Below are 25,529 nucleotides of genomic sequence, written 5' to 3' on the forward strand. Positions count from 1 at the left end.
GGGGCCATGACTGGCAGCCAACACTGACAGCACCTGGATCCTGGGCTTCTGGCCTCCAGGACGGTGAGAAACGCATCTCTGTCGTTTAAGCCGCACGGTCTGTGGCATCTCGTTACGGCGGGCAGCCTGAACCAAGAGAAGCACATCTGTGCCATCTCACACGGACCAGGTCATGTTAGAAACACAGAACACGGGGTGGTCACTCTGACCCCCCCTTACGCACTCCCACTGCACACAACCGCCTGTAAAATAAAGGACCAGGAACCTGCTTCCATCTCCTGATCTGAAGGCACAGCCGCTCCCCAGCTGCCATCAGACATGGAATCCCTGGTTGGAATGCCAGAACCACTGATTTCAGTTCTACCAAACCCAAAGTGAAAAGCGGCGGTGGGTGACCCTTCTTCGTGGTTTCTCAAGAGCGTCGAGACAATCTTTCACCAGAGTCCCACTCAAGCTAAGCTTTGATAAGGTCCTCTCAGCGAGGGCACCCTGTGCTCTGAAGGCGCCTCCTGCAAAGCTCAGGAGCGTGAATCAGTCATTCCCTGCTAGGTGATGCCTGAGAAAGCTGAGTCATCAGACTGACTTCCAATCTGATGAGGATTTGCTACTGTTGGGAAAGCTCTTGCTGGACTCGACTACAAAGAAAAGACGTTAGCAAGGACCTTTAATTCTCTGAAAGCCCATGGATTGATCTTTTGTTTTTGTTTTTGCAAAAGCAGAAGGGAGGCCATCCTTGGAAGAAAAAGCCAAAGCTGTAGGAATGGAAAATATGTTGATAGAACAAGACTGTGCGGATGGTATTCACACAGTAAGTGCAGCTCTGAAGAAAAACCCAGCAACGCAGAACTCTGCACACACTGACCTCGTGGAGGAGAGACAGAGTCCAGACAGCGTCACTGTGAAGCTGGGGAAGGGCGCAGGGAGGGGGCGGTGAGCACTGTCAGCATTTTGAAGCCACGAACGTCATAAACCCGGGCAATTCTCGGTTACCCTACACCAGTGAGAGTCTAGGTGTTCTGACGTCTAGTCAGGTGGGAGGAGTGGGGACATGGGCAATACCATCAGACTATTCACTTGCTTTGCCGCTAATGCCACCTGGGGGCTCCCCAGGTGGCGCTCGTGGTGAAGAACCCACCTCCTAGTGCAGGAGACTTAAGAGACGGTGGGTTCGATCCCTGGGTTGGGAAGATCCCCTAAGGAGGGCATGGCAATCCACTCCAGTATTCCTGCCTGGAGAATTCCATGGACAGAAAGAAGAGCCTGGCGGGCTACAGTCCATGGGGTCGCAGAGAGTTGGACATGACTGAAGCGACTTAGCACTTGCTGAGTCCACCAACAGACTCGTTAGCCCGTGATTAAATGGTAAACGCGTGCAGGGCTAGTTAGGGACAACTGTTGCTTCCACACAGATCAGCCCCGGGGACTCAATTCTCTTTTCTTACGTCAGCTGGAGTATCAGTAGCAACTCTACTAATTTACCCAAAATCACACCATACTGGTTCATTATATGCCGGGGCCTGACACCTGGAAAGAAGAAGCCAGAGTTTAGAGTCAATCCCTGTGGCTCTGGTCACAGAGTCTGGCTCGTGTCCGTGTTCAGCTGAGAGTCTAACATTCCGGGGAAGCTGCAGGAGTTCGGGATTTCCTCCACGCAGCCTGCAGAGAAATCTGTCTGGGCTGAGACATGGCTGGGATCAAAGGGGCTTTATTGGAATTTCTCAACAAATTGGCCAAGAGTGTGCAGTAAGAATAAAAGCTCCGGGAGCAGGTCAGGATGTCCTTAAGCCATTAGCTTCCTTCAGTGGCTATCCACTGGGGGTCTGACTGTATGCAAAGTTTCATGCCAGGCAGAAGTGTCTGAACCAAGGTCACCTTGACAGAGCAGAGAAGGCTGGTCCTGTTAAAAGGAAACAAGATCGTCAGATGCAGACACAGGCACTGACCTGTATGTCCAGACACACAATACAATTCTGCAGAACCTAATTTCAGGCAGGGACCCTAGGGGAGGAAATGGCAAACAAGGAAAGAGACCAGCCACAGCAGTGCCCACTGAGCCTCGGCGTCTGAACAGGAACGCTGAGATTGTATGCTGTCCCATTTCAGGGCAGAACTTAAAGATAGCTTTCCTGGCTCTGATGACACATAATGTGCCCTGTGAAGCCAGAGATGATACCTTCCACCGAACAACTTCCGACACAAAGAACTAAAATTACACACAGAAACAACAGACTTAGAGAACCTCGTGGGCCGAGGCAGAGGTCATGACCCTTCGGGGTAGACCATGGCATCAAAACAGCCCAGACGATCTGGGCTCCAGGATTCTTACTGGTGTGGACTGCTCCTCGGTTTACAGCAACTTCCTTTCTGAACCAGGAGACGTCTGTGCACCAGTCCCCCGCCCCAGCGACAGAGCACGGAGAGCCAGGCGGGCAGAACCGCTCACGGGGAGCAGAGACCGGGCTGGCCGTGCACAGGGAAAACATTCCCCCCACCCACAAACCCAGCTCTTCCTCTCAGTTCACGCAGCACGAAGAAACCCAGAAGTCAGTCCATAGACTGGGGTAAGACATGTGCAAAAGACGTCCGAGGGAGGACTTGTGTTCAGAATAGATAAAGAAGTCTCAGAAGTCAGTATGAACCAAAAATCCAATAAGAATACAGATAAAGGTTTTAATAGATGTTTCCCTAAGGATGATAACTCTTCAGAGTCCCTTGGACAGCAAGGAGACCAAACCAGTCACTCCTAAAGGAAATCAACCCTGAATATTCACTGGAAGGACTGATGCGGGAGTGAAGCGCTAGTACTGTGGTTACCTGATGTGAAGAGCTGACTTATAGGAAAAGACCCCGATGCTGGGAAAGACTGAGGGCAGGAAGAGAAGGGGGTTGGATGATATCACTGACTCAATGGACATAAGTTTGAGCAAGCTCCAGGAGATAGTGACGGACAGGGAAGCCTGGCGTGCTGCAGTCCACGGGGTCGCAAAGAGCTGGACACAACTGAGCGACTGAACAACTAAAGACAATACATAGTTGGCAAAAAAATATTTTAAAATGTTCAACATTGTTGGTCACAGGAAAATGCATTCTAAAGGCACAATTACACAGCACTTATTAAAATGGCCAAAGTAAAAAGAACAAAACAGAGATGACAATGGAAGGCTGGTGAGGAGGCATGAGTGCCAGCAGCTGCAGAGCCCCACCCCGAGGTATCAGCCCAAAGAAATGGAGACGTTACATGCTCACACGAAAGCCTGCTATGGACGTCTGGAACAGCCTCACTCATAAACCGCTCAAACCCAGAAACAACCCAGCTATTCTCCAGTCGGGAAGTGGATACCTAACTGGTCCGTCCACACTGGAATCCTCTCAGCCTAGAAAAAGAACGGACGACTGACTCAGCACGTGGATCTGCCCCAATCGTAATACATGGAGTGAGAAGCCAGACCCGGAAGGCTGCACCCTGTGTGATTCCGCTTCAAGGACAGCAAACAGATCAGCGGTTGCCAGGGAACACCTTGGGGGCGACAGCGGTGTTCTACGTCTTGATTGAGATGCAGGTTACATGTATGTGTCTGTCATATGCCAAAAAGGCTGAATATGACAATGTGTGACTTACACCTTTATAAAGTTGACTTTAGAGAAAAAATAAAAATCAGTATTTGCACCCCCATGCCCACAGTGGCATTACTGACAATAGCCAAAAGGTGGAGGCCACCCAAATGTCCATCGGTGAATGAACAGAGAAGGAAACGTGGTCCACCCACACAAGGGAATTCTATCCAACCTTAACAAGGGAGTCCTGCGCCTGCCGCAACGGGGATGAGCCCTGAAGACGCCATGCCACGCGAAATTAGCCAGCCGCAGAAGGACAAACACCAGACTATTCCACTTACATGAGGTTCCCCGCCCCCCGATCCACATCTCCCAGCGAGATGCTGGCACCCCACCCCTGATGCAAACCTGTCCCGGTGATAAATCAGGTGAGGAAGTAGGCTGCTGTGAGTAAAACACGAGGACCAGGGAGTTCCCTGGCTGCCCAGTGGTTAGAACGTGGGAGCCTTCACTGCCAGGGGCCAATCTTGGTTCAGATCGGAACTAAGAGCCCATAAGCCAAGAGGCACAACCCCACACACACACACAAATATAATAAATTCATGCAGGGAACATACCCAGACAAAAAGAGAAAGCCTAGACCAAGGCTTGGCGGCATTAAAATGAAGACCTGGAGAGACAGTGCTAACCTCTGGATTTCTGTCTGTGTAACACGGGACGATGACACCTGCATCGCTAAACTACTGAGGGCGTTTCCCACATAATCAGGGTTTACAGACCTGGTCGTCATGCTTCTGTTTTGGAGTTGGTTTTTTTTTTTTGGTTTATATATTTTTGGCAGGAACAGAACTCACCTTGTTCTTTTCCATTACACATAGCAATTCCATTTTCGGCAACACCCTCACCATCTGAACTTGGTCTCTCTGAAGACAGTTTCTATGAGGATAAAAAGATTAAGTTACCTTACCACAGCCACACTGACCAAGTGATGTATCATAGATCAGCCATATGTTATCTCAGAAATGAAAGAAAATGTGGGCCACGTTCCAATAACCTGGAGGTGGTTGGGGCTCAGCTAGAACACAGACTATCTGGTCGGTTTGCCACAAAAGCTTTAAAAACATCAAAAGAACAAAGGAAAAGCTCACTGAGCTTACAGTAACACGTGCTCGATCACTTTTTCTGGCAAATAATTTTGAAAAAATATTGGGAGTACATAAACTATTTCCCTCACCAAGCCACATCACCCTAACCTGGCTCCATAATTATCTGAGCCAGCTGCTCACAATGAGTCTCTCATTTGCATGTAGAATTTTATTTTATATTTAAATTATATGTTATAATACATATAAAATATGTGTACGTATACATACACACACAGACTCTTCTGTTTCTCTAGAGAGCCCTGGCTACAAGAGTAGACGGAAGGGAACTGTCCACGGGGCAGGGGTCAACAGGGAGGGCTCAGGACGCTCCTGGGAGACAGGCCACCAACAGAACACCACGAGGCGGGAAGCGGGGCTCGCCGCGGAAACGGCATCTTTGCACAAACGGGCAAACTGTGGCCATCAGGTGACCACAGTACTAGCACTTCGCTCCCGCATCAGTCCTTCCAATGAATATTCAGGGTTGATTTCCTTTAGGACTGACTGGTTTGGTCTCCTTGCTGTCCAAGGGACCCTGAAGGGTCATCATCCTTAGGGAAACATCTATTAAAACCTTTATCTGTATTCTTATTGGATTTTTGGTTCATACTGACTTCCGAGACTTCTTTATCTGTTCCGAATGCAAGTCCTCTCGCAGAGGTCTTTTGCACACATCTTACCCAGTCTGTGGGCTGACTTCCGGTTTCCTTCGCACTATATGGGCTGAGAGGAAGAGCTGGGATTGTGGGTGGTGGGGCTGTTGTCAGAACACCATCGGGGAGAGACAGCAGGCGTGGCAGGCTGCAACCTGTCTGTGGGGAGTAAGCCTCTGGGAAGGGACACTCGGGAAGCACAAGCCGTATTCCAGAAGGACACAGAGTTGCCTGCTGATCGCACGCTGCTGTTACAGCCGGCGGCCTTGAGCACCTTAAACCCTGCGACACCGTCACACCCCTTTCCTGCATCTACAGCTGGAGAGGACGAAGACCACGTGGTCAGTGGAGCAGCTGACCCGCGCTTCCTACCAGGCAAGCAGAGGCGCAGCAGGGGTGCCTCGCTTTTTTTGTTTGTTTGTTTTTCAACTGGAAATGCTGAAATTCTCAGAGGTGCTGTTAAAACTTCCAGGAAGGCCTAAATCAGCTGCAAGGTTAATTCCTGGAAAGAAGCAGGCCCCTTACCTTCTCCAGCTCCACCTTGTGCACCGGGGAGCTCGGCGGGGGAGGGCACTCCGGCTCGGCAGGCCCGCTGCAGCCACTGCAGATGTCTCTGACCACCTGTGGCAAGTGCAGAACGGCAGAGACGCTCACACGAGGGCCGAAGGGGAGGCAAGAGGTGTGGCGGGAAAGCCTGAGGCTAGAGCCATCTGGAGTTAAGCCTCGGAGGCCAGGCGTTCATTTGTTCATTCTCTCACTCATTCATTCTGTCCTTGGAGATTCTCCAGGCAAGAATACTGGAGGGGGCTGCCATTTCCTTCTCCTTTGGATCTTCCCCCCACCCGTTGATGGAACCCAGGTCTCCTGCATTGGCAGGCAGATTCTTTATGGGCTGAGTCACCAGGGAAGCCCCACGCGGTCACTCACCATTTGCCAAATGTCTAGACCATCCTGAAAACAACAGAGGTTCTGGGATACAGAAGGGAATAATGTACGTGAGAGTCCTGCCCTCATGGGGCTTCCACTCCAGTAAAAGTTAGATATCACGGCAAACTGTGAGTATTGCCCAAGAAATGAAGGTGATGTAAGACAGTTGCCAACGCTACAAAGAATAGAAAAGGGTCTTTAACAGGAAGGGGCGGCTGATTCAGATCAAGGGAGGCCTTCCTGGGATGACATGTGAGATGCAAGCTGAGCTAAAAGGCCAGAGGATGTGGCCATGGGAAGAACCAGTAGAAAAGGCTCTAGGCAGCAGGAACAAGGTACAAAGGGTAGATGTGAAGAGTTTATGGGAAACCCAGAGTGCTGTGTGGTGAGACGGGCCAGGAGAGGCCAGCGGGACCCCGGGAGCCATTGCTGAGGCTGGTGCTCTCGGCTCTAGAGGGGGTACGTCTGGGGTGGGGAGGGAAGAGACAAAGTAGGGCAGAGCTTCGGGGAAGATACATGGTCAGTACACAGGATGGAGCCAAAGGAGGGGAGTGGCTACAAGAGTCCAGCTGCAGTGGACATGGAAGCCGGAAGCCAAGCAGGAAAGCACACTTCCCAGGAGCAGGGAGCAGGAGGGAGGGAGGGAGAAAGCTGAGTGGGACGGCCCAGCAAAGGATGCCTGGAGGAGGAGTGTCTGTGTGAGAGGCAGAGAGACTGGGGGGTGGGCATGGCTGGAGGGGACCCCTGGGGAGGGGCTCTGCAGAGCCAGGAGGGGGCTGGGGTCTGGAGAAGCAGGGAAGATAAGCACTAAGAGTCTGAGAAGGCGCCTGCAGACCCATCTGTGAGGCAAGCATATCAGGAGCAGCCGAGTCACACGCTCTCTGACCTCAGGGTCCTTACTAGCAAAGGAATGTGTGGTCAACAAGACCTGTCTTGTATTTGCAGTTGAATTAAGAGAACATGTGACCCTGTGTGCAAAATGCCTCAGCCAGCACCTACGTGTGTACCAATACAAGGAAGACACGGTGGCTGCGGTCACCGACGCCGCCATCACTGCCAGCACCCATACTGTTGACGCTGAGAGCTCCGGAAGTGCTCCCAGCTCAAACCCTCAGGTGTGAGGACCACCGTGTGGCACCTACTGCCGACCACAGCCACCCCGCAGCCACCCCCATCCCTTCCCTCCTCCCTGAGTTCCTACAAGGTGCTCTGATCACCAAGGACAGCAAGAAACAAGACAGACAAGCTCCCGGCCTGGTGCAGCTCACACTCCTGTGAATGAGGAGCTAGCAGGCACAGCTTTCAAAATGTCTACTAGTCTTTTTGGAACCAAGATGCAACCTGAGTTCAACCTAAGTGCCTTCTGAGCAAAAAAAGAAAAAAGAAAAGCAGCAATGCCAGACTCCCAGCTATCTGTATAGGAACTCTGCAACAGGATCCCAGCAGACACACTAACATCCCCTCGACTTGCTCTTGGGTTGGGACTGGAGCCAGGAGCTGAGGGGAGGCTGGGACGGTGTCTCCAGCCATCCCGCCGCTCAGCTGCTTTATGAAAAAGCAACGGGGGTGAAATCCACACTGGAGACTAAAACAGGCAAAAAGAAAGAGAAGAAACCCAGAGAGCTCGCTGCCATTGTTTCCCTGCTGAGTCTCACGTGTGAAAACCAGCAAAGGTGCACCAAGCAGGTGACTTGCCCCTCCTGAACGTCTCCGGCGGGAAGGTTCCCTCAGTTTGGCTGTTTCGTGCTAATTTCGCTGCTGTCTTTGCACTGAGTCTTTAGTCCCCCACTTCCTTGTGCTTATCACGCCTTCAGCTGACAAGGAACAAGCTCTCTTGATCTAAGGATGAGACTTTTTCTTTCCTTTGGAGAAAGACAACCTGTCTTGTCCTTATGGTTGGATTAAGAGAAAATGGGACCCTGGGTGCTCAGCCACCACCTGCACGTGTATCCATACCCACTGAAGACGTGACTGTGGTCACCAATGCCGACATCACTGCAGCAATGGAAAACTCCTGGGCGCCTGTCCAACAGGAGCTAGGGCTGAATCCCAGCCCATCCCCCAACCCCAGTGGGCTCCAGATGCAGGGCAGAGCCTCCCTGTGAGCCTCACCCCCCACCTAGAATGTGCGCAAAGCGACGGCCAGCACAGCAGCTCAGCGACACAGCTGCCGTGCGCTCTTCCTCCATCCGAGCGGTACAGACGTGAACGCGTGTCCACTTGTACACACACCCTGAGGGTCTTGAGGGACTCAGTTCACACTAAAAGGCTAAACTCCACAAAGCATAACCTGTAGAAATCTATCTCTGGCAAAAGCTTCTATGCAGAACACAACTGTCTTTTTTTCTTTCTCCTTTTTTCTTCCTTTTTTTTCCAAAGGTAGAGGATCGACACAGCTCCAGTTAGACCTCAGGGGTCTCCCAGGGAGGTGTGCTCCCCTCTTGGCTGAACAGGACTCACCCTTCCAGGGCGGCCTGGTTTCCACATGACCAGGAAGCCTGTTCAGACCCTCCTGCGTGAGACACGGTGCAACTGTGCCTCCACGGGCACGGGCAGCCCCGCGCTGCGCTCAGGGCACAGGCACGGGCATCCTGGGACACGGTGCAGCTGTCCCTCCACAGGCACGGGCGGCCCTGCGCTGTGCTCAGGGCTGGGCATCCTGGGACGCGGTGCAGCTGTGCTTCCACGGGCACGGGCGGGCACGGGCGGCCCCACCCTGTGCTCAGGGCCTGGTCAAAGGCATCCTGAACCCGCTGGTCTGCTTCCTCTATTAAAGCTGGGCTCATTTTCAAAGAAGGGGCTCCGCCTCGCTCAGGCTGGTTTTCCCAAAACCTAGCGTGTAACAGCAACTAAAAAAAGAGTTTGATGAGAGGAAAAATAAGAGAAGGGAATGAAGAGATAAACGACTTGAAATTCTCTGTGAGGAAAAAAAAAAAAAGGTGTGAATAAAAAACAGAAGGCAAGAGACTAGACCATCGCAGGAGGCAAGCAGAGCCTCGTGACAGTTCTCCCGGTCCTCCACGCGGAGTCCTGAGATCCTCAGGGAGCTGGGAAGTCTTTAAAACAAGAGAGAGAGAGCGTGTGCATCAACTGGAAGCCACGCCTGCATTACCAACGCCGCAGCCTCGCTGCCTCCCTACCACTCTCTCCTGGTCCCTGGACCGTCCCCTGCACTCACCCCTGTCCCTGTTACCAGGCCCTGTTTCTCCATCAGATGGAGGTTTGAGGAGCTGATGGGTCTCTGGGCCCCTGCAGCCCGGGGCGGTTACTGAGCAGCCTCTGCTGATGAAGCCAGGATCTGCGCACTCACAACATCGCGCGCAGACCAGCTGCACCTCTTCTGCCTCAGTTCCCCCTTCCTGAACCTACACTGTCCCCGCGGAGGGAGCAGATGGAGGCGGCTCCCGGCACACCTGGGGCTGGTGGGGTTACCCGTGGCCTCTCAGCATCGCCAAAGGATTTAACAATAGGAATTATCCGTGACTACCCTCCCAGGCACAGAGGAAGACGCTGTGGAAAAGATCCACGGGCAGAAGCCGGTCGTTCTTTCCACAGGTTTCATCAAACGGTCGGATTCTTTCAGGTTATACTTTCATGGAACTTTCTGCTCTGGTTGCTATGTACTGCCAGGCTGCCCCTGCAGAGTTAATTCAGAAGTTCTAAATAAAGGGTTTATTGACCTATTTTTTTTAATAGTTGCAAAGGAGGCTTTTATATTAATATACTTTTTTGGAAAGAGCCACGTCTAGAGAGAAGTTCAATAAGTATTTAAGGGAACTGGATCCAAGTTCAGAATCACAAATCCTTCAAAAAAAGAAAAACAAATTGTTATATGTTCCGTGGTATTTTTTGTTTGCTTTTAACTTGAACCCTCATCTTCAGAAACACAATCTCTGCACATTTTTGTAGGAAACCTGACCACCCCATTTCTGGGAATATTGGCTCGTGTCTTCTGACTGACCTCTACGAGATGGCTCATGTTTGCAACATCTGCAGACACACACACACACATCTGCACACGCACACACACACACACCTGCATGCGCACACACGCACACACACACACACACACACACACACACAGTTAACTTTGGCAAGAGTTGTTGCTAATGGAAGTTGCAGACCGAAAGGAGAGAAACACATTCGGCAGCTGCCCTTGAAGAAGTTTCTGTCAAGTCATGTCCTGGCCAAACACAGGCCCCAGGCTTCTCATACCTGACAGAGGGGTGTGTGTGACGTGCTGAAGAGATATCTCACTGCTGCACTGAAGCCATGTTTCAAAATACTGAAGGCCTGGGATGAAAGGTTTAGGACAAGATGGGAGAATAGGAGTTTATATTAATAAGGAAACTTGGCATTTGTTTTATAAAGTAATTCAAGTTAGAGAGTTCTTAGAGCTTTTCACGCAAGGAATCCTAAGAGGTGATGCCAATAAATCATATATTTTAACTGTTTATTATAATTCTAAGGGGGCATTTATATACCTTTTCCATGCCAGCTTTTTGATCATTCTGATCAGTATTACTTCCACTTGACAGATAAATGGGAAAATTGCGTGACCGAGAATATCATAATGAGTTAAAGGCATTCTTAGAACACACTCCAGATTTCCAGGCTTTCCTTTCACTCTTCTGTCACTCTAACAGGCTGTCATCAAGATTAATACGCCTCGTTCCTTGCATGACAGTTCTTTTAAGGAAAAAACATCTGCTTCGAGCATGAAGATGTGGCCTTGACAAGGTGACATTAAAAACTAGGATGACAGTGCTGGCTTTTTACACATAAAAACACAATTTCAAAGTTTTTAATCATTTAGAAAAACAGAACCGTGCTGGAACCCACATGACAGCTGATTTCAAGGCTCTCTCTAAAGATGCAGCAAGCAAGACACTGTGGCCTGACCTGTGGAGCCGGGACATGGGGCCAGTGAAGGGCTCGCACGCGGCATGAACAGTGCGTTTCCCGTTGCAGAAACTGGTGTTTCAGCGGTTCTAAGACAACTGACCATACATACGTAAGAAAATGGATCTCGACTCCCACATCTCATCCTGTACCTGAGAACCAAAACGGATGAATCAGAGGCCTATACGGACAGAGCCAGAAAACTTCTGGAAGGAAATACAGGCTCTATCGTGATGACTTGGGATATGCTAAAATTTGGGGGGCAGGATGCAAAATGCACTGACTATACCAGTAAAAAAAGGATTTAGCCGGTGGCTCAGTGGTAAAGAATCCACCTGCCAACGCAGGAGACACAAGAGATGCGGGTTCAATTCCTGGGTAGGGAAGGTCCCCTGGAGAGGGAAATGGCAACCCACTCCAGTATTCTTGCCTGGGAAATCCCACGGACAGAGGAGTCTGACACGTTACTGTTGGACAAAGAGTCGGACATGACTTCGCAAATAAACAACAAACATCAATAGAAGTAAAAGACTTCATGTGGTGGATTTCAGATTTCACAAGTTCTATTCATCAAAAAGGCACCATTAGGGAAGATTATTAATCTACAGATTAATCAGAGAGTAATTCTTTAAGCAAGAAACACTGAAAGAGGAACATTTCAGGTTTTAACTCCCAGTAAATATAGCCATTTAAATTATATATGTAACAAACAACACAGCCTCAAAAATATTAAGCAAAAACTGAAGGAAATAATAAAGACAAATAGATAAATTCATAATCAAAGTGGTAGATACTCCCACGTCCCTCCCTTGGAGTAACGCATAAAATAAATAGATTAGTAAAGATGTAAAAGGTCTTCACATGACAATTCATGACTGTGCTCGAATAGCCATCTATAGAAGAGGACACCCAGCAAACGCACAATACACACCCCTCATGAGTAGACACAGAACGCACACCGGAAACTGTCCACATGCCGAGCAGTAAGTCAAGTCTACAAAACATCTACTTTGTGAAACCACGTAAAGTTCTGTGACTAGAGTGGAATTAGACTAGAAATTTAAAACAATCAGGTAAATTTTTTTTAAAAAGTCACTAAACACTTGGAAACTCAGCAATATATTCCCAAATAAACCATTACTAAAAAGGGGACTCACAACAGAAATTAGAAAATATTTTAAATTAAATGATTAAAAAAATCAAAATAGAGGTTTTAGCTAAAATTGTGCTTAGAGGGAAATGCATAGCTTAAAATATATATATATATATATATATATGTAAAAGTGTAACAATTAATTATCTAAGTATACTATTCAAGAAGCTGGGATAATTGTAGAAAATCAAGCCAAAACAAAGTGAAAGAATAGAACTTAATAAAATAGAAAGCAATAGTACCACAGAGAAACATCAACAGTGGAAAAATTGGGGGTTTTTCTGAAAGAATTAATAAAATGGATAAACTTCTGGCAAGACTGAGGAATAAAAACGCAGCACAGGGAAGCTCTGTTGCCACAAAACAGGCACACAGGCCATCACTCTCTGACAAAGCAGTGTGGATAATGTTTTCTAAAAAAACCTGTAGCATTTTTTTAACTCATTAAAGCACTGAGGATACAAAGAAGCCTCAGTGAGGTAAGTTCTCAAAAGTGAAGAGTCCTTCTTAAGAAGGAAGTGACCCCAGCTGCCTCCCACGTGGCAGAACAGCAGGAGGAGGGGACCCGCCACAGAGAGGAGGAGGGACCAGAAAGTTTCTAGCAGCCACACGACTGAGTGAAGTGACAGTTGCTCCGTTGTGTCTGACTCTGTGACCTCATGGCCTATACAGTCCATGGGATTCTCCAGGCCAGAGCACTGGAGTGGGTTGCCATGCCTTCCGCCAGGGGATCTTCCCAACCCAGGGATCGAGCCCAGGTCTCCTGCACTGCAGGCGGATTCTTTACCAGCTGAGCCACCAGGAAAGGCCAAGTAGCCACATGAAGGCTGGCATAACCGTGTAAAAGTCAAGGAGACGCAGTGGCAGAACGAGCCTATACCCACCTGCCGCTTCTTTCCCTTGCTTCTGTCCTGAGTGTGTAAGAACAGTCAGGAAGGCTAGAGACAAAGAAGCTGAGCTCACGGATGACCCCTGAGACACACGGGACTTTGGCCAAGTGCAAGGCAGCTGCTTCACAGCAGCAGTGAAGACGATCCCCTCCTCCAGAGAGACCTGGGCTTTCCCAGAGTACAAAGCAGCCAGCCTGCAAAAGCTAGAGACACACCAGGACAGAAAGATTTCTCCCAAGGCATGGGAGGCCAGAGGCACAACTGCAGAACAGAGTGGAGACCCCAGCAAACCAAAGAGCCAGCCTTCATCAGGCCAAAAAAGGAAAGCAAGGTGGTCCAGAACACTGCCGTGTGTTTGTAGCACACAGAGAGCTCCAGACTCCCACGACAGCTCAGAACCTGAGGCACGCTGATGGAAAATTCCAGATCCAGCCCTGGAAACACGCGACAACATGCAAAGTGAGGCACAGTGAAGCTGCAGCCCCCCGAGTCCAGATCCGCCTCCACTGCAGGGGAGACCGAGGCAGCCCACCTACGAGCAGCAAACAGGAGAAGGGACACTCCCCTTTCTGGAGGAAACAGTCTTTACTTCTGTCTCTTCTGTTCTTTCACAGCAAGCACATGTAGACTCAAGAGAGAAATTCAATACGAGTAGTCCTAGGGGTGAATCAAACATTAAAATTACTAGAGACTTTAGAATAACCATGATAGGAAGTCAGAAGAGATCATGAAAAAGATATACAACACGTGTGAAGAGACGGGGCATTTCAGAAGAGAGATAAAAACGATTTCTTTTTTAAAAAAGAGAAATGCTAGAAATGAAACATGGGACGTTACATAACTCATTAGATGGGCTTAAAGGCACGCTAGACACAGAGGAGGGAAGGACCAGGAAACTTGAGGAGGGGCAAAGCTAAATATCCACCCCAACTGAAATGCACGGGAGAAAGAAGAGAAGAGAACAGAGTATCCAAAAACCCCTGGGCTACTCCAAGTGACCTAACACATAAAGAAGAGGAGAGAACAAAATGAGGCAGAAAAATATGTGAAGAGATGTGGCCCCAACTGGTGCAACACTGCTGAAAGACCTCCACCCACAGAACAACAACAAAGCTCAAACCCTGAGAAAGATCAAAACCTATAGAGCTACACCCGCACACATCATCGTCAACTGATAAAAAGCAAAGATTACACAAATCTCAAAAGAAGACGCAGGAAAAAAACGACACGTCACACTCAAAGGTGCAACTGATACAAGCGGTGGCTGACTTACCACAAAGAGTTAACGTGAAATAAAGACATTTGCCATCAAAGCTGAAAGGAGCTATTTCAAGAAGGTCTGCTCTATTAGAAACAATTGTGTTTTAGTAACATCTTTAGAGTGAGAGTGATGCCGGAGGCCCTACTTCAAAAAGAAATGAAGGAAAGGGAGATCCTGGGTGAACACAGACTTTTCTTTTTTTTCATTTTTTTTAATGGGACATTTTTCAACTTCTTATTTTCCTTTTCATTTCTTTACGTCTCTATCGATGTGAAGAGCTGACTCATTGGAAAAGATGCTGATGCTGGGAAAGACTGAAGGCAAAAGGAGAAGAGGGCAGCGGAGGATGAGATGGTTGGATAGCGTCACCGATTCAATGGACACGAACTTGGGCAAAGTCCAGGAGACTGTGAGGGTCAGGGAGGCATGACGTGCTGCAGTCCCTGGGGTCACAAGGAGTTGGACACGACATAGAGACTGGACAACAACAAATTAATTTCTTACAATATTGCTTCTGTTGCTTGTTTTGGATTTTTAACTGAAAGGTATATGGGATCTTAGCTTCCTGACCAGGGATTGAACCCACACCCACTGCATTGGAAGGTAAAGTCTTATCCACTGGACCACCAGGAAGTCCTGAAAGACCTTCATTAAAGGACAAACCGGATGGTGTTCTCTGAGCTGACGTATACAATAAACCATGCTGTGATTCCCTTGAGAGCTCCGGCAAAACCACAATGCTCTCAGCACATTAAACCATGGTGAGAACTCTTCCCAACTGTGTTTCTCCAAAGCAGGAGCGATCAGGAGATGCTGTAAGAACAGGACGACGCTACCCAGCTGGGAGTGGGGGAAAAGAGCAAGAAAAGGGTGGATGAGACTGATACCAAATTCATACCGAAGTCAGCACTAGAACTCTCACAGATTCTCCTCCGAAGAGGTCAGTGGTGTCTACAGTGCAGACAACTCCCTTTGAGCATTCTCTTTGGGGACTTCCCTGTGGTCTGGTGGCTAAGACTTCATGCTCCCCACACAGGGGGCCTGGGGTTCCATCCGTGGTCAGGGAACTAGACCCCACATGCCACAGTTCAGAGTTCATATGCCACAGCTAAAAAAAGATCTTGCATGCTGCAACCAAGACCCAGAGTAGGCAAGTTTTTAAAACCTTATCTTTGGTGTAAACTGTTTAGAGGGTTGTTTGGGATGTTTCTTAGTTTATTTTGCAATAGAGGATGTGGCAGAAGATTGGCACGCGGTGTCCCATCTGAGGGTACACAGGAGGATAGTGCTTCCCGGCCTCCCTGCAGGTCTGGACAGAGGAGGGCAGGAGGAAGGGAGCTGGATGCTTGCCACTCTGGCCCCCGAAAACATCCTCTGTTATCCTGACTTCCAAACTGACGTCAGCAGGAGCTTGTAAATTGATTAACACCACCACCAACAGCAGCTCGCATGTACATACGTGCTCATACTGGCGAGGTGCTCTTCTAAATGCTTTAGGTCTTAAGCTGGTGGCTCAGACAGTAAAGAATCTGCCTGCAATGCAGGAGACCTGGGGGTTCAATCCCTGGGTCAAGAAGATTCCCCTGGAGAAGGGAATGGCAACCCACTCCAGTGTTCTTGCTTGGAGAATTCTGTGGACAGAGGCTATAGTCCATGGGGGTCACAGAGTCAGACTAACACTTTCATTTTCATATTGCTGTATCCTCACCACAACTCCAGAAGGAAATACTCCTTTCCACCCCTTTCACTTCATAGATGAGAAAACTCTATGTTTTGAGAAGTCAAGTAGCTCTTCTGAGACATTCAGCAAGAAGCTTCTGGAGCTGAGATCACAACTCCGGGTCAGGCTCCAGTCTGCCCTCTAGTGACACGCTCTCTACGCAGGACTGGCTCACCCCCTTCTACCTCCTGCCTTTTTCACATTGATTATGATGAATTTCGGAAGCAATTATAAGACCCAAATAAAACTTTAGTGAAAATGGCTATGGAATGCTATTTACCTTCGCAGCCTACCTGACTGAGAGCTTACTTGTGGTCTCAAACCCTGCTTCTTCCGTGAGAACTTCTATCCAAGTGGAAATTAGCAGGCTGAGCTAGAGCTGTGACTACCAAACCTGGCTCAGCCTCCGGAATCGGGAGTTTCCTTAAACAGAGATTTCTGAGTAAGGATATCTACAAAGAGGATATAAACAGACAGCTCACAGAAACAGCAACACAGCCATAGGCTCTTAAACTCTAAAAGGATGCCCCATGCCATTCATAAGGCGATAAATGCAGATTAAAACTAGATGAGGTATCAGTCTCCCCTCCCAGGCTGGCAAAAATCCAAAGGCTGGTAACATGCTCTCTCTGCTGGCAAGACAGTGGAGAAAGAGGCACATGCATACTGTTGATGGGAAGCTGAACCACTCTTCATGAGGGGTTCATCTATATCTCAAAATAACAAATGCTTGTAACCTTCATACAAATAATTACTCTCTTTGGAAATTTAGCCTACAGACTAGCAGAAGTGTGAGATGCTGTGGACACAGGATAAATAATACAGAACACCGTCACATCAAAAGATGACAACAATCCAACATCCATAAATAGGAGGCATATTCTGTTTATAAAGCGAAATGCTATGTAGTGTAAGAGAGAAAAAAGGAAGTGTGGTATTCTTTAATTTGGAAAAAAATCTCAAAATTACTCTATTTGGGTGCGGGGGAAGACTAGGTGCAGAATACACCCTTTTTATGAGGGTGGGAGGATGGGAATTGAAATCCGCATGTCTGTTTGCTTGCACATGTACAAAGAAACTCTGAAAGGAACACACAAAATGATTCCTCTCACACACTGCTGGAGGAGGCTCAGTTATACAAAGGAGCCAGGAAAACAATCTGCCAAGCTCCAGTAACGGTGAAGATGAGCACATGCCAAACTCAGCAGTTCCAATAGATGGTCCCCATCCTGGAGAAACCAGGACACCCAGACCAGGGCACACGCGTGAGAACACGCACTGAACAAGGCCCAAGATAGCGAGAGTGTGCAAATAGCTGAGTGAAGAAAGCTGGTAGCAAGACATGCGCAGGCTGAAGCCATTTATGCAGAAAGTTTAAACATGAAAAGTAATATTGTCCTTGTTTATGAGTATATACATGTGTAAGTAAAAAGTCTTTCTAAAGCATACCTAGATAATAATAATAAAGACCAAACTCTAGATAAAAGTTATCTTGGAACAGGGAGAGAGAATTAATAGGGGAGGCATGCTTCAAGTACACCTGTGGCTTCGGGGATCTTAAAAAGGGTAAAAGACATACACCAAAAAAAAAAAAAAAAAAAAAATTCTTAGGTACCAAATCATTAGAAATCTCTGTTTTAAATTCCAGATAATTCTGAAAAGGCAGCCAATCTAAAGACAATATCTGGATGAAATTAAACTGAAACATCCCAGAGCTCTGCTGGTTTTAAAAAATTAAAATTTTGTATCTGATTAAAACCAGTTTTGTCATCTGACTTTCCTTTCTAATCAAGCCTTCCTAGGTTCCTGTATTATAATATGCAATGGGAGTGAAGCACAAACGTTAAATGGAGTAATTAAGGTAAACCCTTCAGAAAAAGGTAATTTACCACATATTTGCTTCTTTTTGAAGAAATATGAGCAAATGCTAAAAAGTTCTTGCAATTCGACGTCCACTGACAGAGTCATCACTCTGAAATTGGCTAAGTAGCCCTGAGCTGTATTTCACATTTGCTGAAATAGACGTGAGACTGTTTCACTCCATTAGCACCTGACTTCTTGAAAAAGTTTTGTCTTTAGCTGTGTGTCTGTGAGCAGCACGGTCAGCTCAATATTATTTCCCGACGAAGCAGTGAAACCCAGTGAACTCCACATGATTTCGCATTAGAGCAGTGGAACTAAGAAGGGAGCTGTGACTCAGTGCGCATTAAAGAGTCAACAAACTGTGAGAATGGAGTGAAGAGAGAAGAAAGCTGAGGTTTCAGAGCATCCTTTCTCGGTTCTCCCCTAAGAAACAGGTAAACACAAAGATGCAGAAGGCCAGACACAGGTGACCAGGTGGAGAAAGCAGAATCATAAATAAGGCTTTTCATCTGTTTCCTCATTCTTTCCCTCCTTAATGAAGGAATGGTGCTAAGAACCCAGAAGTCAGGAATAAAAAGAGAAAACGGCAAATTGTCAGATGGCCCAGCAGAATGAAGATGAAAATGAAGCCAAGAAATTCTGAAGCCCACTCCTGGCTCCATCACAGGTTGACTGGTGCGCCATTGTGTCTATCTGGGACTCAGTACCTCACCTGTAAAATGAAATGGCTAATAGTTACAACTTTTTTGGGCAGCTTTGTTGACGATGGAAAAGTACTTCGGTAACAGCAGGGGTTGACATGTGACATATTAGGTTCTGTGTCTGGAAGAAGAAGCAAACTCAGCAGCCGGAACTCTCGATCACAGGACTCCCATTAAAAAAACAAACGCTCTGCTCCATCCCCAAATTACCGACATGCGAAAGCCACATCTGTGTGCCCTGCCCCAGCAGAAATGATCACTGTTGTCACTGCAGAGTCTGGCCCTGTGCTTTTCCAGGGGAGGAGAGGGAAGCGGGGCTCTGAGTTTAACGGGCGCTGGCATCTTATTATAAAAGCAGCGTTATAAAACGCCTCCTCAAGCTTTCCCAGCCCATCCCAGCCTTTTTCTTCACAGCAAGTACTATCAGGCAATGACAGACTAGAAGGTGTGGACCAATCCCCCTGATAAGGACCATCAGGAAAGCAAGGTGAAATACACACAGCGTCCTCCTAAAAGCAGAGAACAGCTATGAGCATAGTGTGGAATTACCCGGCCGTGACCCAGAGGTAGACGGAGATATCGAGAGGCAGGCCAGCAGCTAGGTCTGCCTTTGCTGCTCCCCAGAGGAGGTAGCTGAGAAGCCAGCTAGTACTCTGACAGCTCGGGAGGAATGGGAACCAAAAGCTTGGGTCTAGGGGACAGAAAAGACAGGTCCCTGGCAAAACCCCACACTTTTGTTGTTGTTTAGTTGCTAAGCCATGTCCGACTCTCTTGTGACCCCAGGGACTGCCAGGCTCCTCTGTCCTTGGGATTTCTTAGGCAAGGAGACTGGAGTGGGTTGCCATTTCCTTCTCCAGTGGATCTTCCCAATCCAGGGGTCAAACCTGCGTCCCTTGCCTTGGCAGGTGAATTCTTTACCACTGAGTCACCTGGGAAGGCCTACCTTTAAGAGCAGGACCCCAGGATTAGGAGCTGGAATAAGACTAAAATAAGTATAAGCCTGCCCTTTAGTGGACTGCAGCCTGGCCATCTGGAGGGCTCTGAAAAATCTCAAGCTCGGAAATCAGATGAAACTGATTTTGGAGACCTAGTGCCTAGCAAAGCTTGTGCCACAGGCAAATGACAATGCTCTCCAAGAAATGACGCCACTGTGCTAAGAATCACATTATTTTCTAGAGGGATAACTGGATGTCACAGGAAAAAGAATGGGACTAAACCCCTACTTCACACTATAACCGAAGGTGAAATCAAAACGGATCACAGACTAAATGTAAAAGCTAACACCACCAAACTATTAGAGGGAAATAGAGCTCTAAATCTGCCAGGCCTTGGACTAAACAATGGTTTCTTAGCAAAGACACAAAAAGCAGTAAAAAGGAATGACAGACTGGCACAGATACAATGTGGACGAATCTACAAGCACCATGCTAAGTGAGAGAAGACAGTCACGAAAGGATACATGCTGTGTGAGTGTGTCTGCAGGAAATGCTAGAACAGGCAAATCTATGGGGACAGAGAGCGGATGAGTGGTTGGCTGGGGCTGGAACTGGGGGAAGTGACTGCTAAGTCACAGTAAGGACAGTGTTTCTCTTTGAGCTGATGCAAACGTGCTGAAATCAGATTATGTTGATAGTTGCACAACTCTATGAATCAACTGAAAACCAATGAATCATACTTTAAAGGGATGAGCTGTAGGATATTTGAATTATACCTCAGTAGAGCTGACACCAAAATGTACTATAATATTTTTTTTCCAAATGTGAAGATAATGACCAGCATGATCATCAGATACCCTGACAAGAAGACAAAACGACATACACAAGAAAAGGATCCGTAGGTTATGGACCCAGATCCAAACTCAACAGAAACCACAGTCAAAAGAAGCATGCCTGTATGTGCTTGTCATGGAGAGAAAAGCCAAAGAAAAGTTCCTAAAAGGAAGCAGCTACAAATTCCAGAATTGAAAACTACCAGAGACGAAATAAAGAACCCAGTGAACAACAGCAAACTTATTAGCAGATTAGATACAGCTGAAGACAGAAACTGTGATCTGGAAAGTAACAGGAAAAAATTAACAAGGCTAAAGGGAGAAAATAAGGATAAGAAACGAAAGGAGAAGACAAAAGTAGAAAACGGTGGGAAAGTCTAACATATATTTAAATTATTTGGGAGAGCCAAGGGAATGGGGCAGTAATATTTTAAGGGAAATGGCTGAAAACTTTCCCCAAAACTTAGAAAAAACTTAAAAAAAACCTTAAGTCCACAGATTTAAAAGGCCCAGGGAAACCTGAGCACTGAAAAAAAAAAAACTACATCCAGACACGATGGGCTTCCCTGGTGGCTCAGACGGTAAAGGCTCATCTGCTTGCAAAGCAGGAGACCCAGGTTCAATCCCCTGGAGGAGGAAGTGGAAACCCACTCCTGTATTCTTGCCTGGAGAATTCCATGGACAGAGGAGCCTGGCAGGCTACAGTCCATGGGGTCGCAAGAGTCGGATACAACTGAGCAACTAACACTTCACTTCAGACATGACCAAGCAAAACGATAAAAATCAAGCCAAAAGAGAAAATTCTAGAAGTAGATCGCAAACAGGAGGCAGAATGCCCTTTTGAAGACAAAATTTAAAATGATTAACCTCAAAGTAATCAGAATACTCAAGACATCAAAGGCAGGCTAATCCACTGTTTGCCTGTGCTTCCATAAAAAAACGCACATTAAACAAAAGAACAGATCTCAGGAAGAGGTTCGGGAAGGAAACTGGCTCAGAAACAAAAGCAACGCAAGTTACCTTCAGCCACTGTTCAGCCTGCTCCTTACTCTGGACGGCAAGAACAAGTGGGTCTGTGCCCTGCTGGGTGATTTTCAGCTCATGCTTCTTCTTTTTGCTGTCTTTCGGGATATATGTAATGTTGCAACCTTGGAGCGGCAGTTCCATCTGGGGTTGCTGGTCCTTGGAACTTTTGTAGCACTGTGATGGACAGGAGAGATCGAGTAAGGGTATAAGGAAGTCCTTTACCACGGATGAAACTACACACAGTGAAAACAGCGCTGGAGAAGCACCTGGAGGTCCGGCTGAAGGGCAGAGATGCTCAGAGGCTGGAGTCCCTGAAGATCCGGGGACTCATACACAGAGCCCCGCTGTACACCCACACCTCACCTCTGTGCGCGAGCAAACACACCTGCTCGTAACTCAGCAGAGTTAACTAGCATGGCTCAGCGGGGTGTCAAGTCCTGATGGATCTTATGTTCCAGCTTCTGCTACAGGTGACATGAAATGTATTAGATTTTCTCTAATTTGGGCATACAGCACCTTGGAGACCCCACAATTTATGTCATTTCATGTCTACCTATCTCATCCCTACTCTCTCTCTGAAACACAGATGAATCATTTTATGAAGAGTACACATATCAGCATATAATAGACCGAAACGTCTGCCAAGCTGTGCTTTCCAGTTGACTGCAGGGTCCACGGAAGGGCACTGAAGGGGTCTGGGCACATCTCAGTGCCCACCAGAGAGCTGCCTGGGCACAGAGACAAACGGGTTCTGGAAGGACATTCAAAGAAGCTAGTCATGGTGGCGCCCGTGGGAAAACACACTGCGGGCATTTAGGGGAAAAGGCTGCTGTTTTGTTTTCCGTTTACAGCTTTCTGTTCTGTGAGACTTAGAGAGTACTTGCTTTTTTCACTGTTAGTTTTTTTCTTTCAGTGTCAACAGGAGTAATCTGGGCAGTTGGATCGTAGGTCATTTTTGAATGAAAAAAAGTTTCATAACAAAACTTTGATTCTGCATTTCATCAAAGACAGTGCTTTTGCATGGCTTTCCATTCATCTCTTCTTAAATATTTACAGCTACTCTAAATGGTATCATCATCCCGTTTTGGAAGATGGGAAACTTGGTAAGTGATGGAAGAAGCAGCTGAGGAGTGAGGGAAGGAAGAGACAGGAAGGGAAGGGGCTGGGGCAGAGGGTGGACTCGGCACCTCTGGCAACTGCTGAAAGTGAAAGTGAAAAGTGAAAGTGAAGTCGCTCAGTCTCTTCCAACTCTCTGTGACCCCGTGGACTGTAGCCCGCCAGGCTCCTCTGTCCATGGGATTCTCCAGGCAAGGATACTGGAGTGGGTTTCCATCTCCTTCTCCAGGGGATCTTCCCAACCCAGGGATCGAACCCGGGTCTCCTGCATTGCAGGCAGACGCTTTATCCTCTGAGCCACCGGGGAAGACTGACGAGCCACCGGGGAAGACTGACAACTGCTGACCCTACCCCAACCACAGGCTTCCCACAGTATGCTCTAAAACTTCTTTTACATGAGAAGTGAAGTGAAAGTTGCTCAGTCGTGTCTGACTCTTTGCAACCCCATGGACTATACATACAGTCCCTGGAATTCCCCAGCCAGAATACAGGAGTGGGTAGCCTTTCCCTTCTCCAGGGAATCTTCCCAACCCAGAGATCGAACCCAGGTCTCCTGCATTGCAGACAGATTGTTTACCAGCTAAGCCACTAGGGAAGCCCTTTACACAAGAGCCAACTGTGTATTTTTAAAACGTTTATATAACATATCCACATCTTGTAGTCATTATGTCAGATTGTAAATACGGACCATATTAATCTTTTTAATCTTTCTTTCTTTCGTTCTTTACTTTAAAATTCCCCCGTGGCATCATCATTTTTTGGCATAGACCAAATCTGGGAGAAATTCAGGCCACACATGTGGGAAAAAACATGTACTCTCACTGCTTAAAAAGTGTTATTTTTTTTTTTTTACAAAACCATAAATCAAAAAACATAATATGTCCTAAGAATCTAGTAAAATAAGATTCCCATAATTCACAGATGAGACTGTTTTTTTTAAAAGGGAGGTTCTCTGCTCCACTGAAAAGTGAGATACAGAATCATACACCCTCACGTGTTGTTTTAACGATGGGATTTTGAGTGATTTTTGTTCCCCAAGCTTCATCTGAAGGCAAAACAAAATACAAAAACATAGTCTACCATTCTTAATGCCAACAACCAACCGTGATTTCTGAAGCTGGGAAGGAAGGAGGGAGGAGGGACAGAGGATGAGTCTCAAAGGCTCTCGCTTCCCCTCTAGGCTCCCCCACGGCGCCTGTAGCAGGGGGTATGCGTCCTCCTGCCCCCGCTCCTCTCTTTCTATTCTGCCTCCCTGAGTTACAAAAAGAGCAAAGAGTCAGCTTTTAGCTCTCCAAAAGAATTTCCTTTCCTGGGCACTGTCCCCCAGACCTCGCCTGGCCTGCCCGTCCGCCTTCGATGACCTGGCTTTGAGGAATTCACTGACTCACTACAAATGAGAAAATCCATCCTGGGACGTCTGGCAAGCTCCAGCAGCGTGCATTTCCACTGACACGAGCCGCAGACGCTGGCCCGAGGAGGGGATGGTTTTGCCCGCTGAGTGCTTAGGGAGCTGGCCAGAAAAGGGCGTTAAAGGCACGGGAGCTCAGCCAGGCTTGCTGACGGCCAGTCACGGGCCAGCGCTTCAGCGCTCCCTCTGTGTCCACCAAGGTGAATGTTGGCTGGGTGTAGATTAAACCTGGTTAGACGGCCCACTGCGTCTCACCAACTCTACACAAGAGAACCGAGTGGCGAGGCTTTACCAGCAGTTTGGTGTCTTTGATGACGCAGAGTAACTTAGTCCACTGCCCGAAGCGCTTCTTCCGCAGGAGGAAGGCACAGATCTTGGCGTCCTTCACCAGGTCCATGGAGGCTTCCTCCGAAGGCCACTGGTGCCGCGTCTTCTTCCCCTTCCCATCCTCCTCTTCCTCATCGTATGATTCGTAAGAGCTACTCATCGCATCAGAGTCATAATCTGTCAAAGATGAGAAATGAAAGTGAGCAAAAACCTGGTTGCAAAAACCTTATCTTGAGGACGACCTGTGGGCTCCATTATTTTATTTGTAAGTGAGGAGGGGGTTTCTGCATTCAGGGTGCTTGGAAAACATCAACTGGCAAAACTAGGGGGGAAATAACTCAGACTTGGGTAGTAGAAACTCAACAAAGAGTTTTCAAATGAAGTGACTAAGAATTCTGCATTTATAGAAACCACTTCGGCACCTGCAGGCCCCACACTGTTAAATCCTCGCCATATTCTTGCTGGGTGCCATGACCCCCACTCAACAATGGTTTTTGCCAAAGGAAACTCCCACCCACACCTTGATGTGAAAGTTCTTTCAGGACTTCCCCAGTGGTCCAGTGATTTGGAATTCACCTTCCAATGCAGGAGACCTGAGTGTGATCCCTGGTTGGGGAACTAGGATCCCACATGCCAAGAGGCCAGCAAGCCCAGGCACCACAGCTGCTGAGCCTGTGTGATCCGGAGCCTTTAGCTACTTGGGGGTCCATGCACTGCGACCAAAGACTCAAGGAAACCAAATAAGTAAATTTATTTTTAAAAGTTCTTTCAAGTCTGCAATGCCCTCCTTCCTCCTGGCATCACCACACGCACCAACCCTTCTTAAGGTTCAAGATCCAGACCCAGACCATGCCGCTCAGTCAGGCCACCCTGCGGGTTGCCATGTCCACGTCCACCCCTCCTACTCTACCGCACATCAACACTTACATACCAGAGCCCGTTTCCCTTCCTCAGGGTCTGTGCACACACTGCTCTCATCCAGGCTCCCTGTTTATCCCACTCCATCTCCTACCTTTGCCTGGATATATGCTCATCATTTAGGATTTAACTCAGAGCACCTACTCCATGAAGCCCGCCCTGGATCACCAGCCCTGACGGCTGTACACTGAACTGG

General features: G+C 47.8%; 1 protein-coding gene across 2 annotated transcripts in view; it reads right to left on the bottom strand.

Moving 5' to 3' along the window:
• AFAP1 (actin filament associated protein 1) overlaps nucleotides 1-25,529 on the bottom strand; it is a 90,481-nt gene that overhangs the window by 38,245 nt on the left and 26,707 nt on the right. For both annotated transcript variants that reach the window (XM_068975458.1, XM_068975457.1), the window contains exons 4-7: nucleotides 24,381-24,592; nucleotides 21,559-21,738; nucleotides 5,879-5,974; nucleotides 4,410-4,491 (exon numbers count right to left, since the gene is read on the bottom strand). In XM_068975458.1, coding sequence (XP_068831559.1) covers nucleotides 4,410-4,491; nucleotides 5,879-5,974; nucleotides 21,559-21,738; nucleotides 24,381-24,592 — 570 coding nt within the window. The remainder of the gene's footprint in view (nucleotides 1-4,409; nucleotides 4,492-5,878; nucleotides 5,975-21,558; nucleotides 21,739-24,380; nucleotides 24,593-25,529) is intronic.

This window comes from Capricornis sumatraensis, chromosome 7 (genome assembly GCF_032405125.1).
Source record: "Capricornis sumatraensis isolate serow.1 chromosome 7, serow.2, whole genome shotgun sequence".
In the NCBI taxonomy this organism is placed as follows: domain Eukaryota; kingdom Metazoa; phylum Chordata; class Mammalia; order Artiodactyla; family Bovidae; genus Capricornis; species Capricornis sumatraensis.